The 19084-nt window shown below is 41.3% G+C and overlaps 2 protein-coding genes across 3 annotated transcripts in view; one reads left to right on the top strand and one right to left on the bottom strand.

The window, feature by feature from the left end:
- The window catches only part of LOC143290957 (alpha-tocopherol transfer protein-like), a 13284-nt gene extending 8892 nt beyond the window's left edge, over nt 1–4392 (bottom strand). The window contains exons 1-2 of the mRNA XM_076600534.1: nt 3821–4392; nt 1724–1957 (exon numbers count right to left, since the gene is read on the bottom strand). Coding sequence (XP_076456649.1) covers nt 1724–1957; nt 3821–3953 — 367 coding nt within the window. The 5' untranslated portion in view covers nt 3954–4392. The remainder of the gene's footprint in view (nt 1–1723; nt 1958–3820) is intronic.
- A 286-nt stretch (nt 4393–4678) lies between these two features.
- Nucleotides 4679–19040, top strand: LOC143290956 (alpha-tocopherol transfer protein-like). 2 transcript variants are annotated; one of them, XM_076600532.1, is made up of 8 exons: nt 4679–5022; nt 8005–8044; nt 8598–8831; nt 11571–11647; nt 13162–13278; nt 14098–14208; nt 15960–16061; nt 18806–19040. In XM_076600532.1, exons 3-8 carry the CDS (start codon nt 8684–8686, stop codon nt 18956–18958), a joined length of 708 nt encoding a protein of 235 aa, XP_076456647.1. In that variant the 5' UTR covers nt 4679–5022; nt 8005–8044; nt 8598–8683; the 3' UTR covers nt 18959–19040. The 2 variants fall into 2 exon arrangements, with proteins under 2 accessions (XP_076456647.1, XP_076456646.1); XM_076600531.1 differs by lacking the exon at nt 8005–8044.
- Nucleotides 19041–19084: the final 44 nt, after the last annotated feature.

Raw genomic sequence — 19084 nt, 5'->3', positions numbered from 1 at the left:
GCCGAACATTGGTAGGAGACAGGTCGTCGAGTCAGCAAGTGAGCTGTAGGGTGCCCTCTTTCACAGGAGTTGTGGGTTTCACTTCTCTGTGTGGGTCTCTGTGTTCTCTGTTCTTCACCCTGGGCCAGTGGTGTGCCGGTTTCCTGGTGGCAGATTTTTCCTGTGGCTTTTCTCCGTCTGCCATCACCTCCAAGGGAACTCCAGGATTTGACTCAGCAGCAGTGACGGGCGCAATAGCCGAGTGGTTAAAGCGTTGGACTTTCAATCTGAGGGTCCCGGGTTCGAATCACGGTGATGGCGTCTGGTGGATAAAGGGTGGAGATTTTTACGATCTCCCAGGTCAACATATGTGCAGACCTGCTAGTGCCTGAACCCCCTTCGTGTGTATATGCAAGCAGAAGATCAAATACACACGTTAAAGATCCTGAAATCCATGTCCGCGTTCGGTGGGTTATGGAAACAAGAACATACCCAGCACGCACAGCTCTGAAAACGGAGTATGGCTGCCTACATGGCGGGGTAAAAACGGTCATACACGTAAAAGCCCACACATGTGCATACAAGTGAATGCAGAAGAAGAAGAAGACTCAGCAGCTGTCCTCATTTCCCTTCTGTCCTGTCCACCCCAAGTTCCCTCTTGCCCACTTCCTCCCCCGGCCTCCATATTCCCAAGGACTTTTTCACCCAGTGTGTCCCATCCTGTACTTCCCTTTTCTATTCTGCAGGCGTGTGACTTCAGGTCTCAAGTGGGCTCATTGACACTGGTCATCCTTGGGTGGGTCTGACTGAGGTTCAACTTCAAGTGAACTGACACTATCGCACAGAACTAGTGCTGCAGTCACTTAAGCCTACATGACCAAATCATACATTCAGACTGAAGAAGAGTGGTGCTGTAATTAAGAGGTTGTGTGTCTGGACCTGTCTTTGGAAGTGGAACGACAGTAAAGAACCAAGCTGAACTTTTATGTCTTTGTGTTGTGTTGTCGGGATGTTGGTTTAGTCTGGGAAGGTGTGGGGGCACATGGGCAACCCCTTATGGGTTGTGACAGCTATGATCAAAAGCTAATATTAGAACACTGGGATCACACATCTGAGTGGGAGGCAAGGGCATCAGCTACAACAAGGATGTGTCTTTTGAACTGTTTCCTAACCAGCATTCTTCACCTTCTCCCTAAACTATGTGAAGAGTCACTGAGGCGCCACACAGAGAGCTGTTCACCTGGGTCTCTGCAAATGGTTTTCCTGTCCATTCTGCAGTATTGTCAGTGCAGGTGTCTATAGATCTCTCTCATGAACTTCCTCTTTCGCTTCGTCAAGTCTCCGCACTCAGCTCTTTCAAGTCTGGCCTTAAAACCCACCTCTTCCCAAAATAGCCTCCCTTCCCTGCCTCTTCCTTGTCTTTAGTTTGTCCAGTTTTAGAGTTATGCGTGTGCGTGAGAATGACTGGTGCGAAAGTGCTTAGATTTGTCTATGCACAAGATTCAGCGCTATATAAGTACCATTATTATTATTATTACTATTATTCATGCCTGGTTGGAACATAAAATCATTATCAATGAATGGAAGCATAGAGCTCAGCTTTGTCACAAAGCCCCAAACCTAAACGGACTTCAAAAGGTTCATTAGCAATAACATCACCATACTCATGAAAAAAAAAAAAAAAAAAAAAGGCAAAGATATCTTAAAATCTTAAAGCGAAAGTTATATCTATCCAAAGTAATACCTGGCCTGAAGTACAATACGCGGGTACCATCTGGGGCCCGATCTTTGAGCACTCCCATCACACCCGCTTCCATAACGTTCCGCACACGCTTTGGGGTCAGGTTGTCGTACACATCTGCGTTTTCTTTGCGCATCGTGTAGTATGTCATGACCTGCTTGAACGCACGTTCCTGGTCAAACTTCTTGCAGCGCAAAAATCTCAGCAAGAAGCCATCATCTGTACGACCCTTGTACCCTGCAGCAATGTAACAAGAGGCTTGTCTTGGGATGTTTAACAATGACACTTACTGACTAAGGTCGATCAAAAGAAAAAGACACAGTATCTCTGAGTATGTCGTAATGTTTATCTGCAATTGCCAACTGAAAAATTCTCTATTTGAATATAACTATAAATCAAAAAGCAAAATCTTTTCCAGTTCATCCCATACATGAATATTACCAACAACAACAACCCCCCACACCTCCCCCAAAAAAAACAACCAACTTCAAAGGCAGATCCTTCTCCACTGTGGAAAAGAATATCAATCAGCAAATAAATTATATATGATTTATCAAATGTGAAATTTCTTTTATTCTTATTTCTTTTTTCATAATTCAGGGACAAAGGTGGCAGAATGGTTAAGATGCTCAGCTGCCAATACAGAAAGTCCGTGAGGGTGTGGGTTTGAATCCCACTCTTGCCCTTTCTCCCAAGTTTGACTGGAAAATCAATCTGAGCGTCTGGTCTTTTGGATGTGACGATAAACCGACGGGCGCAATAGCTGAGTGGTTAAAGCGTTGGACTGTCAATCTGAGGTCTTGTGTGCTGCAAGCACTTGGCGCACTGAAAAAGAACCCATGACAATGAGAGTGTTGTCTTCTGGCAAAAATTGTGTAAAAAGAAATCCACTCTGATAGGTGCACAGATATATAAGCGTGCACTCAAAGCCTGACAAGCTCATTGGGTTATTCTTCTGTCAGGCATCTGCCTAGCAGATGTGTAGCATATATGGATTTGTCCAAATGCAGTGACGCCTCCTTGAGAAACCGAACCTGAAACTGAAAACTTTTATAATTCAAACATAAAGGAAACTGAAGTTGTAAAACCTGGCTGATCTATAAATTTATCCTTGGTACTTGTCACATGTAAAGATATATAGATTATAAGAAACAATGCGAAACATCAATGCAGTGTACCGACTATATCAGATACACATAAATACATGCATACACACACACACACACACACACACACACACACACACACACATACATACATACCGGTACATACATACATACATGTGTGTGTGTGTGTGTGTGTGTGTGTGTTCTAATTTCATATTGTTCAGCAATAATAAATGTTTATTTCAAAACAAAAACAACTTTCTGGCAGTGTTGACTTTCTTACCATGGTACATATACCTGACAGACACTTACAAGAATGGGAGAGCATCGTACATTAATGATAGTGTGTGGTGCAACGCCCCATCAAAATTGAACAGTTTAAAAAAAATAATGATAAACAAAATGTGTGTAGGTTTGTATTTGGTTTCACTTATTTACTTATTGAACTTTAAGTTAAATAATAAATGTACCCTGATATGCACACCCATATCAAGCCACACCCCTTTCCCCTCTTCTTCTTCTTCTTCTTTCTGTTACATGACCAACATCCACTTTCGGATGGCTCTGTCGTGGTTCATGCAAGCTGGGTATTTTCATGTCTCCATAACCCACCGAACACTGACATAGGTTACAGGATCTTTAACGTGCGTATTTGATCTTCTGCGTGCGCATACACACGAAGGGGGTTCAGGCACTAGCAGGTCTGCACATATGCTGACCTGGGAGACCAGAAAAATCTCCACCCTTTTCCCACCAGGCGCCGTTACCGTGATTCGAACCCGGGACCCTCAGATTGAAAGTCCAACGCTTAAACCACTGGGTATCACACACACAAACACACACACGCACACACACATACACTGAGAAAAAGACACACACACACACACACACACACACACACACAGAGGGAGAGAGAGAGAGAGCAGACTGCTACTGTGACGTTTTGTGTTAAAAAATAAAAATTACAACAGAGTGATTCAGCAATATACTTTACCTGGCACTTGCTGCAAACGCTCTCGCAGAGTTTTGATCTCAAGATGTCGAGTTTTCGGATCTTCGTTTAATTCTTTCATCGCCTTTTCTAGAAGCTCAGGACTCAAGGTGCACGTGTATGCTTGCGAGGACATGGTGTCGTCGATATTTACTCGGGCCTAGGCCTACACTCCTTTCAGCAGACGAGACTGAGCTTCAATGAACAAGTTTTCCTTTCTCCTGTATCTCGTAAGTCTGGAATGAACACAGTGATCTGATAGTTTTGGGGTTGTTTTGGAGCCGACGAAGAAGTTGAAGAAGTTAACCGCAAAGGTCAACAGCGAACTTTGACACGGCTGTTGATCTCTACGAAAACTTCCGTAAATCTCCGAAGAAATCAGGGTCACGCAACACTCCTCAATTCTTTTTAGTACTGTTGCAATAGTTTGTCTTCCGAGTGCAAATTCCAGGACTTTTTTCTTCTTCTTCTTTAGCACTGCAGGAATAATACAGCCTCTTAAGAAAGCATCCCAAGCCCTTTACAACGATGGCCGGCACTTGTCTGTCACCCTCTGCTAGCTTGACGGAATGTTGGTACTTTTAACCTTCTGTTAAACTTAAATGAGGAACCTTTAGAAGGGAGTTAATTCAATTGCTGATCGAAGTTGAAGTTATGTCCCGTAGTGTACTGATGTCCACGGCACGATGTGACACGTGTGTGTGTGAAAGAGAGAGAGCGAGGAATGAAATGAACGAACACACTGAGTAAACAAACGAACACGTTTAACTTTGAGACAGAATTTCACGAGGGCACAGTTTTTGATTGTCACATTATCCCTGACCTTTCTTGGACAATTGGGCAAGAGCTAAAGGGGTCATGTCCTGATAGGGTCAACGATCTGTTTTGGACATTGAGTACAGTGATACAGTTTCTACCTGGAGCACCATAATCATTGTGGAACTCTCTGACAGTTGGCTTTGCAGCAGAGAGCGAGATAACACAGCGACGTATTCAACGTGATCATTCAAGCAGTGTTGTCCCCCGAGTTACAGTACGTCTGACTTAATTGCAGAAAGCAAATAATATGTCTTCGATTTCGAAACCGTACACCTGTACATTGAGCCCAGCGATGCTAAAAAAGGCGGAGGAGGAATTGCATGAAGACCCCAAAACCAGACATATTGAGATAAAAACACTGCGAGAACGTTTGGAGAAAGTGCCAGGTAAGGAAAAATAGTATGTTTGCATATCGTTTCGTTTGGTTTTTGAAACACGTATTATCAGCAGATTAAATCGGAGTTCCTGTCACTGTGTGTGTGTGTGTGTGTTATGTCATATGGAGGCGCGTCACATGATCAGAGTTCTTGAAGTTAATTGGCTCTTTCAACTTGTGAGCATCCAAAGTAAGCGTTTTTAACCCGCCATGTAGGCAGCCATACTCCGCTTTCGGGGATGTGCATGCTGGGTATGTTCTTGTTTCCATAACCCACCGAATCACTCACATGGATTACAGGATTTTTAACGTGCTTATTTGATCTTCTGCTTGCATATACACACAAAGGGAGTTCAGGCACTAAGCAGGTCTGCACATGTGTTGACCTGGGAGATCGTAAAAATCTCCACCCTTTAACCCACCAGGTCCCATCACCATGATTCGAACCAGGGACCCTCAGATTAAAAGTCCAAGCTTTAACCATCGGGCTATTGCGCCCGTCGTAGGTTAGATCTGTTTTTGTCCACTGTAGTGGGGTTTTGCTTGTGACAGCAGCAAACCCATGTTGATAAGAACAACAAGAACAATACTAATGACTATAACAATGATAAGAACAACAGTAATCATGATGTTGATGATAATGATAATAACAATAATGATAAAAAGGGATACTTGTGTAGCACTCTCTTCAGAAAAATGTTGTAGGAGCTTTAAAATGAAACACATGGCATTGTGCATAACACATAACATCAAAGTTGCATGTACACACCAGAAATGTACCTAGCAAACTGTACGCTCACATTAACAGAATGCATGTATACATGTACACCAAAATATGTTAAATGTACATATATACATACCCGCACCCCTCCCCACATATGCAAACACACACACACACACACACCGGCACACACACCGGCACACAGACACACACACACACACACACACACACACTTGCAAATACACGCATATATGTGTGTACACATACATATGTGCGCACACATTGTCAAGCATACCACATATAAAGGGGCAAATACTGTTTGTGTACTCTCAAAGCTGCCAGTACTTGACCTTACGTTAGTTTGCAGAATGTTTGCAGCCTGGTAACTCAGCTACACAGTATTTGCTGTTCCCATTGAGCTGTGTCATGAAACTGGTTTCAGAGATGGCAGATTTACAGTATCTCCACCAGGTTAAACCCTGTTGAGGGGAGGCGTGGCCTTGTGGTCAAAAGGGTTGTTCCTGGCAAAAGTCTGTAGAAAAATCCACTTCGATAGGAAAAACAAATAAAAATTGCATGCAGGAAAAAATGCAAAAAAATGGGTGGCGCTGTAGTATAGCAACGCATACTCCCTGGGGAGAGCAGCCCGAATTTTACACAGAGAAATCTGTTGTGATAAAAAGAAATACAAATACAAATACAAATAGGTAGTGAGTCCACGGGTTTGCTTTCTGCACAGACTGGGAGGGACTTTTACTCCCGCACCCCCCTCCACCTCCACCCCCCACCCCCCTCCCAATCTCCCCATCCAATCACCTTGAGTGTTAGTCTGGGTGCTTGTCTTCTGAATGGGACGATAAACTGAGGTCCCATATAGCGTACATAAAAGAACCCTCAGCAACAAAAGGGTTGTTCGTGGCAAAATTCTGTAGAAAATCCAGAGGTAGTTTTAAAACAAATACATTTGCAGACAGCAAAAAAAAGAAAAAGAAAAAAAAAGCTTTCAAAAAAACAGTGGTGCTGCATCATGGTGACGCACACTCCGTGGGGAAAGCTGGCAGAATTTCACACAGAGGAATCTGTTATGACAAAAAGTAATACGATACAATACATTCTGCACCGTTGGCAGAACCATCACGTGGCATCTGCCAACAAGGGGCAATAAATGCGCTCAGTTGATCAGCTCTGTTGCTGGTGTTACTAATCTACTAGACTGCTGACAAGGGCACAAACTTTTGGTCAGGTACAGCCTCACGTTTGAAGTTTATAATAATAATAATAATAATAATAATAAAAATAATAATAATAATATTTTATTTTTATATAGCGCTATAATGCAAGCATAAGCAAGCTCTAAGCGCTTTACAATCGAGTACCTAAAGTGAAACAAGAAAGCATATAAAAAGTGGTAGAAACATAAAACAATCATTAATATCATAAAAACACAATGCATAAAACTCACAAAGTAACATACTATCAATACTACAACTGTTACACTCCAACACTCACACTAACACACACGCACAGACACACACGATTAAACAGTTGAGATGACAGCAATTTTCACTTAAAATACATACATGTAAAAAGGAACATAAGTGTAATCTGCATGCCATAGGTTTTGTAAAAATTGTAAAAATAAAATTTTGGATAGAAAAGGTAAAAGGGGTAAAACTCAGGTCATTCTCCCTTTCGAACCACACCACCACCATCCATCTACCTAATCCCATTCTCTCTACTCTCCCATCACACACACTCACATTGCCATAGGCCTGGGACAACAGCACTATTTGAGTTATGACACGTATTTTTTTAAAGAGATAAGTTTTAAGATTTGCTTTAAAGGTAGATAGATGAGTTGTTTGTCTGAGAGCAATAGGCAGAGAATTCCAAGTTGTTGGTCCGAAGACGGAAAATGACCTCTTTCCACAGGAGTTAAGGAAGTATCGGTATCGGTATATGGTATGTGCATGAATGTATGTGTATATAATGTATCTGTCCTTAGAGATGCATGTGCATGTTGTGTGCATGTATACACCGTTACATGTATGCTTTAATCTGAATCTTTTTACATGTGTAATATACATGTTATATATATGTAATATATATATATATATATACATATATATATATATATATACATATATGTGTGTGTGTGTGCGTGTGTGTGTGTGTGTGTGTGTTACATATGTGTGTAAAAATTCATACACCTGTCTGTCTGTGATTGCCTATTGATCTGTCTATATAGTATATATGTCTATCTGTCTATAGATCTATCGGATCATTGCCCTGAGGGCCGGATGGAAAAAAAGTATGTCCTTGCCTATTTCACTTCCCTCATCAAATAATATTCATTCATTCTATCATTGAATTGTCAATATATCTAATTTATCCATCCACTTCATCTTTCTGTCTCTTCATTGATTACTCCTTGTCGTTCTTACAAAGGACAGTTTAAGCAGTAAGATAAGCTTTGTCTATTATATTCCCCCCCTGAGATACTGTCATTTTCCTACCAGGCTACATCAAGTAAAATTGTTCAGACCAGCCTAGACCATTTTGTTGATTGCTGTAGGGTACAGGGGTCATCTGTTTATTTATTGAGGGTTCAGGGATCATCTGTTTATGCAGGTTCAGGGTCATCTGTTTACTTATACAAGGTTCAGGGGTCATCTGTTTACTCATACAGGATACAGGGGTCAATTGTTTATGCAGGGTACAAGGGTCATATGTTTATTGTTGCAGGATACAAGGGTGGTTTGTTTATTTATTCAGAGTACAGGGGTGTTCTGTTTATTTATGCAGGTTACAGGGTGTTCTGTTTATCAATGCAGGGTTCAGGGGCCATTTGTTCATTTATGCAGGTTACAGGGGTCGTACAGACGATGGCTTCCTGCTACGGTTTCTGCGCTGCAAGAAGTTTGATCAGGAACGTGCATTCAAGCACATCATGAGCTTCTACAAAATGAAAAAGGACTACCCAGAAGTATTTGACGATCTCACCCCAAAGCGCGTACAGTCCCTTTTGGAAACTGGGTATTCGGGACTGCTCAAACACCGGGCTCCAGACGGCAGCTGTATTCTTTTTTACAGGCCAGGTATTCAGATGGACAGTAACAGTAGTTGTGTTTGTGGTTTTCGGTTTGAAGTTGTTTCACTGAAAGTGACATCAGACATGAAACAAAACAAGCAGGCAATTGATGAGGAAGGAGATGCAGATTTGTGTGTTTGTGCTAACTGTGTCCAGGACATTTTAACAGATTTATGCACATGCATGTATACACGTACACTGATGTGCACGCACATGCACGCACGCACACACACACGCATGCGCACGCACGCGCGCACACACACATATATTGCAGAAGGTTTGTGGTACTGTCCTGTATGACAGTTGTTAATTCTTGATAATGATGTTACTGCTGCTACTTTGATTATTAGGTTGCTGAATTATTCAGTGTTTGATGTGAGTTATAATGCATTCTGTTTTATAATTCAGTTACTTCACTTCAGCAGTTTAAATAGTTACAAGTCTTGGTCAGTTTCTGCATGGCCTCTCTTCTTACTGTTGAGATCAGAACGGTGGATTTCTTTTTCTTTTTTTTTTAATAGACTATTTTGGAGAAATAGCATTTCAGTCTTTTGTAATTTATTGTGAAGGATTTATAATTCTGTACACTTATATTCTCTTGAGAAAACAAGAGAATAATTTGACATTGTAAAACTAACAGATCACATATATGAACTTATATTGTTTTAGGGTTAACTTTTTGAGTTATATCTGATTTTGTCTTGAGGTTTTACAAATGATAAATGGGATTTCTTATAAGGAAGATTGATTTCATTTACTTTTTAAAATTTATTAACTTATCTGTTAGCTTATCAGAATAATTGAATGGAGAGATTGTGAAAACAGCTGTGTATACATAAAAGAGTTGAAAATTATGAATGCTAATAATAACATTACAAAATATAATTAAACATGACCTTCCTAGCAGGAACGAAGTTGTGAAGAAAACTGCATGAGAATTATTTATTAAAATTAATGTTGCTGTCAAAAACAACAACAACAAATCTGCTGCTTCTACTACTATTAGCCACGCGAAATTTGGATTTGGCCAAGCAGAGCAAACCGATAGGCTTAGTTTGCATCAGTTTGACATGGTAAGTATATGTATCACCAAACATGGAGTATAATACAAACTCCTCCTATTAGTAGTTATAATGATGAATGAAGATTGATGTTCTTACTGTCCAGAGCCTATGGCACTCAGAACACAAAATTGTATTGTATTGTATTGTATTTCTCTTTTTCATCACAACAGATTTCTCTGTGTGAAATTTGGGCTGCTTTCCCCAGGGAGAGCACGTTGCTACACTGAGAGCACCCCCCCCCCCCCCCCCCCCCACCCAACCCGCACCCCCACCCTCCTTGCATGCAGTTTTATTTTTTTTCCTATCAAAGTGGATTTTTCTACAGAATTTTGCCAGGGACAATCCTTTTGTTGCCGTGGGTTCTTTTATGTGAGCTAAGTGCATGCTGCACACGGGACCTTGGTTTATCCAAATGACTAGCGTCCAGCAGACCACTACTCAAGGTCCAGTGGAGAGGGAGAAAATATTGGTGACTGTATCATGATTCGAACCAGTCGCTTAGAGGTAACGCGTCCGCCTAGAAAGTGAGAGAGAATCTGAGCGCGCTGGTTCGAATCACGGCTCAGCCGCCGATATTTTCTCCCCCTCCACTAGACCTTCAGTGGTGGTCTGGACGCTAGTCATTCGGATGAGACGATAAACCGAGGTCCCGTGTGCAGCATGCACTTAGCGCACGTAAAAGAGCCCACGGCAACAAAAGGGTTGTTCCTGGCAAAATTCTGTAGAAAAATCCACTTCGATAGGAAAAACAAATAAAACTGCACGCAGGGGAAAAAAAAAAAAAAATGGGTGGCTCTGTAGTATAGCGACGTGCTCTCCCTGGGGAGAGCAGCCCGAATTTCACACAGAGAAATTTGTTGTGATAAAAAGAAATACAAATACAAACAAATACCTTCACACACGAACAAGATTGTGCAAGCACAAATAAACACACCTTCACACACGAACAAGCTTGTGCAAGCACAAATAAACACACCTTCACACACAAACAAGATTGTGCAAGCACAAATAAACACACCTTCACACACGAACAAGCTTGTGCAAGCACAAATAAACACACCTTCACACACAAACAAGATTGTGCAAGCACAAATAAACTCACCTTCACACACAAACAAGATTGTGCAAGCACAAATAAACACACCTTCACACACAAACAAGATTGTGCAAGCACAAATAAACACACCTTCACACACAAACAAGATTGTGCAAGCACAAATAAACACACCTTCACACATGCACACAAGCCAATGGAAGCCCAAGAAGCACATTAGTCAATAAGATGGTAGGCAGAATGAAAGAATGGAAACATGTTTTGAGAGACGTTTTAAAATCATGTCCTCAGGCATGCCTACATACACATATTTGTATGCTTGTGTATACAGCACACACACGCGCACACATGCACACACACACACATATATACACACTAATTTTAACTCTCTCCATACGAACGACGAAAGAGACAACGTTAACAGCGTTTCACCCCAATTACCATCATCAAAATATTGCAAGCAGAAGGCTCTTATACTGAAGAGGTGAATGTTGACAAAGAATACCACAATTCTGACGATGGAAGCTAAAGGTTGGGTCATTCAGACACCCACTGGACATCCAAGGGGTCTGTGTAGAGGAGAAGAGAAGACTGGCCGTACTGAGTGAGTTAACTGTTTCTTTTGCAGGAAGGTGGGATCCAGACAAACACACAGTTGATGAAACTCTGGGGCACGATTTTCTGATCCTGTCTAAAATGATTGAAGTGGGTAATACTTTGAAACCTAAAAAAATAAGATATACTGTTTTATTAAATTCGTATGAATACATATATGTTTTCCTGCCTAATACATCATCAAACAGAAAACAATTTCTTTTTAAAAGAGAGAAGAAAAAAAAAGGAATAGATATTTACAAACTGTAAAAATATGCCAAGAATCCTGTTGTCAACCACGAAGGGGAATAAATTACTGGACAAGGAAACACAGTTGTCTGATCCTGAGTCTTTCTGACCTTTTGAGTTGAAAATATTCGCAACAGCAAAAAGTAACAGTGGCAAGAACAAAATAAGATTATAATAATTTTATGTTTGATGTATGAGAATCATTCCTGTGAATTTCTGACAAGGGCAGATGTGTTGCTCCATTTCATACCCATCAAGAAAACAATGATGGCTGGTTCTTTTGATTCAGCTCTTGCAGAAACATTTCCTAAGGATGTTGTCAAGCTAAGACTTGTTGTTTTGTTGTTGTTGTTGTTGTTGTTGTTGTTGTTTCCTCCAGTTTCAAATTCTATAACTTCAACAGTAATCTATGCTGTTCCATATGAATATGTTTTTCATTGATTCCAACAATATCAGCTCTGTTAAGAAAAAGAATGTGAATGGTTGGGTTTTTATTTTTAAACTTTTTTTTTTATGATGAAGGAGGAGGACAATGCTGCTGTTCAACTGTATGGTGCCAGTCTTCCCATTTAAGCCCATAGTACATTTAACTTTGTGTAGGAGCTGGCCGCAGGCTGAAAAACCCACCTCCACTGGGATTGAAACTCACATCCTCCCAGCCATCAGTCCATGACGCTAACCACTTTGCTACGGTGGCCAGTGGTTCTTTTGATTTAACACTTGTAGAAACATTTTCCAAAGGCGCTGTCAAGTTAAAACTTTGCTTTTCACTTTTACTCCAGTTCCTAATGCCAAGTGTTGCAGTTTTTGCACAAAGATGAATTTGTTTCTTCTACACTTGGAAAAGACAGTGCATGTATTGGAAAAGACAGTGACGGGCGCCATAGCCGAATGGTTAAAGCGTTGGACTTTCGATCTGAGGGTCCCAGGTTCGAATCACGGTGACGGCGCCTGGTGGGTGAAGGGTGGAGATTTTTACGATCTCCCAGGTCAACATGTGCAGACCTGCTAGTGCCTGAACCCCCTTCGTGTGTATATGCAAGCAGAAGATCAAATACGCACGTTAAAGATCCTGTAATCCATGTCAGCGTTCGGTGGGTTATGGAAACAAGAACATACCCAGCATGCACACCCCCAAAACGGAGTATGGCTGCCTACATGGCGGGGTAAAAACGGTCATACACGTAAAAAGCCCACTCGCGTATATACGAGTGAACGTGGGAGTTGAAGCCCACGAACGCAGAAGAAGAAGAAGAGGAAAAGACAGTTCATGTATTGGTGAAATATTGCAACTGGTGTATATGTTGTCTTCATCCCATGATATTCTTTATGTCTGTTTCACATGTGTGCGTGTGTGTGTGTGTCCTCTGTTCCAGGACGAGGAGACGCAGGTATGTGGAATGACGGTTATTGCCGACATGAAGGACTTTGGGTGGCATCAGGCCAAGCACTGCACTCCTACTGTCACCCGTAAGCAGGTCACCATGTTCCAGGTTTGCTTTGGCACTGCTTCAGTATTGTGATTCAAGTCCTTGTTTTATTGCACATTCTTTTCTGTGCCCCGTGACTCACAGGTGCAGACTCTGGCGGAGGTCTTCTTCTTCTTCTTCTTCGTTTGTGGGCTGCAACTCCCACGTTCACTCGTATGCACACGAGTGGGCTTTTACATGTATGACCGTTTTTACCCCGCCATGTAGGCAGCCATACTCCGTTTTCGGGGGTGTGCATGCTGGGTATGTTCTTGTTTCCATAACCCACCGAACGCTGACATGGATTACAGGATCTTTAGCGTGCGTATTTGATCTTCTGCTTGCATATACACACGAAGGGGGTTCAGGCACTAGCAGGTCTGCACATATGTTGACCTGGGAGATTGTAAAAATCTCCACCCTTCACCCACCAGACGCCTTCACCGTGATTCGAACCCGGGACCCTCAGATTGACAGTCCAACGCTTTAACCACCCGCTATTGCGCCCGTCTGGCGGAGGTCAAATTCCTGCCCTGTGTAAAGCAATACTCTGCCCGAGCAGAGAAATCCAGAGTAGCTGCAGCTGGTAGCTTCCCTTAGTATATTACCTCCCTCGTGTTTATGCATGCAGCATCCACTTTGACATGGACAATTTTTGGTTAAAAAAAAAAAAAAAAAAAAAAACCTATCAAATGGCTGATCACCAGTAGGGTGTAAGTTCTGTGTAAGTTGAACTTCAAATAATCCTCAGTATGTAATGTGTCAGCTGAAGTAAATTCCTCAATGTGTTCATTGTCAGCTAATAAACAGTCCTCAGTGTTATGTTGTTGTTTTTTTTCCCAGGATGCTTTCCCACTCCGCTTCAGGGGAGCTCACTACGTGAATGAGCCCACCTTCTTCGATGCCTTGTTTGCCATTGGCAAGCCGTTCTTGAAAGAAAAGTTTGTGAAAAGAGTGAGTATAGTGGTGCATGTTGATGATAATAATGATGTTATTGGGGGAAAAAAATGAATGAAAATCAAAATAAAATGATAATAATGATAATGATAATAATAAAATTAATAGACAAAGAAGAGGAAGGATTATAATGATACTACTACTACTACTACTAATAATAATAATAGTAATAATAATTATGATAATGATAATTATGATGATGATGGGGATGATGCAGATTGACACGCCCACCTCTCAGACAGGCAGATCTTGGTGTTTTTAATAAAAAAAAATTTTTTTAAAGTAAGACTACATAAACACACATGCTTTAAGTACACCATACACAAACAAACATGTGCACACGCACACAGACATGCAAACAAAGACACCTGCAGACGCACACACACACACACATGCAGGCATGCACACGCATGCACGCACCCCCTGCCCCCCACACCCCCTCCTCACACCCCCCCCTCCCCACCCACACAAAACCAGCAGAAGCCCAAGAAGCATAATCAGCCAACAGGATGGTAGACAGAACGGAAGAGTTATGTATTGAGAGACTTTTCTTCTTTTTTTTTTTTTTAAATTTTTTATTATAAATAATCTTGTGCATTTGAACCATAGTCTTCTCTCTTTTTTCTTTTTCTTTTTTTTTTTCTCACATAGAAAAGCGAAAAAAAACAACAAGAACAACAACAAAAAACAAAACCACACACTTGTCACACAGAGTGGAACTTCTTGCCATATAAGGACACTCCCAGTCCATTTTTTTTCCAGCTTCAAAGCCTACCTCGAAACTCATCTTTTCAAAGCTGCCCTTGACTAGTTGTTTCGCATGTGTGTATGCATGCATACATGCTTGTATTCATACTTATGTAGTTTGCTATACATGCGTGTTGTACTTTCTGTGTACTTTTGATGCATTGTTATGGTGTGTCATATTTTCAGATTTGGGGGCTAAACTGCTTATTATTATTATTATGATTTCTGATCTACCCAGATAAACTTATCATTATTCTCATTATTGTTGTTATGAATTCAGATCTGCCTGGATTAACATAGTATTATTATAGTAGTAATGGATAGTGTAAAGTCATTGTAAGGTATTGTTGGAAGTATTGTATTTGGAAGTGATCAGAGCACAATTGTTGGTTCTGGCTTCATAGATAGATGTTATTATTATCATTATTATTGTTGTTATTGTTGTTGTTAGTAGTAGTAGTAGTCGTAGAGAAGTAGTAGTATATTATGATGATTATGATTTCAGATATACCTGGATAAATATATCATTATCATGATTATGAATTCAGATCTTCCTGGATTAACTTAGTATTGTTATATCATGATTTCAGATCTGCCTGGATAAATGCATTATTATTATTATTATTATTATTTCTGATCTACCCAGATAAACTTATCATCATTGTCATTATTGTGATTATGAAATCAGATCTGCCTGGATTAACTTAGTATTATTATATCATGATTTCAGATCATTGTTATTATTGTTATTACTATTGTCATTATCATTTGTTATTATCATTATTATTATTATTATTGTTGTTGTTGTTGTTGCTATAAACTTATTATTGTCGTTGTTATTGTTATTATTATTGTTCTTATTGCTGTTGTTATCATTATTTATCATCATCATCATCATCATATCATTTTTGTTATTATTAATGTTGTTGTTCTTTTTCTTGTTGTTATTGTAATTGTTGTTATTATGATGATGATGATTATTATTATTAATATGTTTTCAGATCAACCTGCACGGTAGCAAGTATGAGAGCCTGCATAAGGTTTTCCCCCGTGAGATACTGCCAGAAGACCTGGGTGGTACCCTACCCCCCTTCTCTAATAATGTACGTGTCATAATCATCATCGTAACGACAGTGATAATGATAATGAGATAGTGCCTGAGGATCTTGATGATACCCTGCCCCCCTTCTCTAATAATGTACGTGTCATAATCATCATCATAATGACAGTGATAATGATAATGATAATGAGATACTGCCAGAGGACCTGGGTGGTACCCTGCCCCCTTTCTCTAATAATGTACGTGTCATAATCATCATCATAACGACAGTGATAATGATAATGATAATGAGATAGTGCCTGAGGATCTTGATGGTACCCTACCCCCCTTCTCTAATAATGTACGTGTCATAATCATCATCATAACGACAGTGATAATGATAATGAGATAGTGCCTGAGGATCTTGATGGTACCCTGCTCCCCTTCTCAAATAGTAGTAGTAGTAGTAGTAGTAGTAGGCCTGCTTCGGTCATGGCTGACCATGGATAGAGTATATCCAACCTAATGTCAAATTGGGCTGTCTGCTTGGACCAAGCAGCGTCGCCTGTGACTGTAGAGACCGATGCTAGAGAGACAGTCTCTGTCGCAGGGGTCACATGTAAGCTGATGCTGGTCTGTCGGCTGCCGTCCCTTTTCTGCGAGCTCGCTTTTCTGCTGCAGCAGCTGACAGTTTGTCCTCACCAATTCGTAGCTGATTCTTGAGAGTGCTTCTCCATCTGTTGCAGTCATCTGCAAGGTCCTCCCAGGACTCAGTGTTGATCTCAAGCGCCTTCATGTCACGTTTGCAAACGTCTTTGTATCTCAGCTGTGGGCGGCCAATGCTTCTCTGCCTTGTGGCAAGCTCTCCATAAAGGATGTCTTTTGGGATGCGACCATCTTCCATGCGGCGAACGTGGCCCAACCAGCGCAGCCGACGCTGTCTCAGCATGGTATACATGATCAGGAGGCCAGCGCGAGTCAGGACTTCGGTGTTTGTCACCTTGTCTTGCCAGGAGATGCCGAGTATGCGCCGTAGGCTTCTCAGGTGGAAGGTATTGAGCCTTTTCTCCTGACGAACATGTGTGGGCCACGCCTCACTGCCATACAGCAAGGTGCTGAGGACGCAGGCGTTGTATACACCCATCTTTGTCTACATGGTCAGCTTGGGATTTGTCCACACTCTTTGTGTGAGGCGGGCTAGCATTGTGGCTGCCTTCCCGATCCTCTTGTCAATCTCGGTGTCAAGGGAGAGGTTGTCCCTTCTCTAATAATGTACGTGTCATAATCAGTAACATAACAGCAGTGATAATGACAATGATAATGATAATGAGATAGTGCCTTAGGAACTGGGTGGTACCCTGCCCCCTTCTCTAATGATGCATGTGTCAGAATTATCATCATAACAACAGTGATAATGACAATGATAATGATAATGAGATAGTGCCTCTGGAACTGGATGGTACCCTGCCCCTCTTCTCTAATGATGTATGTGTCATAATCAGCATCATAACATCAATGATGATAATGATGATGATGATGTTGTTGGTCACAACAACTACAACAATGATAATGATAATAACAACAATAAATACATTTACGTAACAGTTTCAAACATCTCAAAGTGCTTTACAGTCATGCGTTTGTCAGAGACAAGAACATACACTTATACACTCACTCACTCACTCACACACAACCGCACACACACACACACACACACACACACACACACACACACACACGCACACACACACACACACACACACAAATACACACACACACATGCACACGCACACACATGGTTGCATGCTAGACACGTACAGAAGAAATCAACAATAGCGTCATCAGTTTGCCAATAGCTTCTTCCTTAAAACCACCAATGCTCTGTTTCTCAAACCAATCCAAAGTGTTGAAAAGAATAATGTGCAATCAGCATCCATTGAACTGTAGATCTAGTCATCAGCCCAGCCCGTATGTAATGTGTAATGTGTGATGTGTGTTCAAGTGAACATATGCATTGATATACTCTGAGTGTGTGTATGTGTGTGTGTATGTGTGTCACACACGTGTGTGTGTGCGTACGAGTGAGTTTGCACATGCGCAAGCACTTACATGTCTATATATGCTTATGTATCTTAAATCCTGCTGTTTATGTGTTTGCATATGTTTATCAATTCATGTTTGTACCTTATATGCAGAACTGTGGAAAACAACATAGCATGATAGTATTGATAGTGTATACCCTTCAGGTTTCAAATGCGAGCTTGGGAAATAGGCTGTTTTGATTTATGTATTAATGAAAGTCAGTTGTTAATGAAGCTCAGCTCATATAGCTTTGCTCAATATCGCTGGGCATGTTATGATTGTGAATGTGTGAATACAGCTAGGCATAATGCAAAGGTATAAAAGAAAGAAAAAGACAGCATGGACATTCACACACACACACACACACACACACACACACACACATCTGCAGATACCTTTCTCCACGCAAACAAGAAAACACACACACACACACACCTACACACACCTTTCTCCACACAAACAAGAACACACACACACACACACACACACACACAGAACTCCCCCTCCGCCCCTCGCCCCCCCCCCCCCCACACACACACACACACAACTCCCCCACCACCCTCCCACCCACACACACACAAACACACACACACACACACAAAGACTTTATTACCCATTATTACCCATAAAAAAAAGAATTTCTTCTTCCACCCACCACTCTCTAAATAATTCTCAACGACGATTCCACTCTGTGTGTGTGTGTGTGTGTTGTGTCTCAACTGACAGGAGATGGTGGCGGAAATGCTGGCCTGTGAGCAGCAGTTTGCGGAGGAGAACAAGTTTGGCATGGTGGACCTGACCATCCCGGCCAAGGAGCAGAAGAAGGCTGACGCCACAGAGGCCCTGGGGGGGACCTTCCGCAAGCTGAACGTGGATTAACTCCCCGTGGAAGAGAGGTTTTTGATGGAGACCTAACGGACTTTTCTTCCAACGTGACTGATGGGGGAAGAGGGGTGTGTCATGTCACTGGGTGCCCCCTTTTTTTTTTTTTTTTTTTTTTTTTTT

This window comes from Babylonia areolata, chromosome 16, assembly GCF_041734735.1.
Source record: "Babylonia areolata isolate BAREFJ2019XMU chromosome 16, ASM4173473v1, whole genome shotgun sequence".
NCBI lineage: Eukaryota > Metazoa > Mollusca > Gastropoda > Neogastropoda > Buccinidae > Babylonia > Babylonia areolata.
Note: the sequence above shows the minus strand (reverse complement) of the source record. Positions and strands in the feature narration are given on the sequence as shown.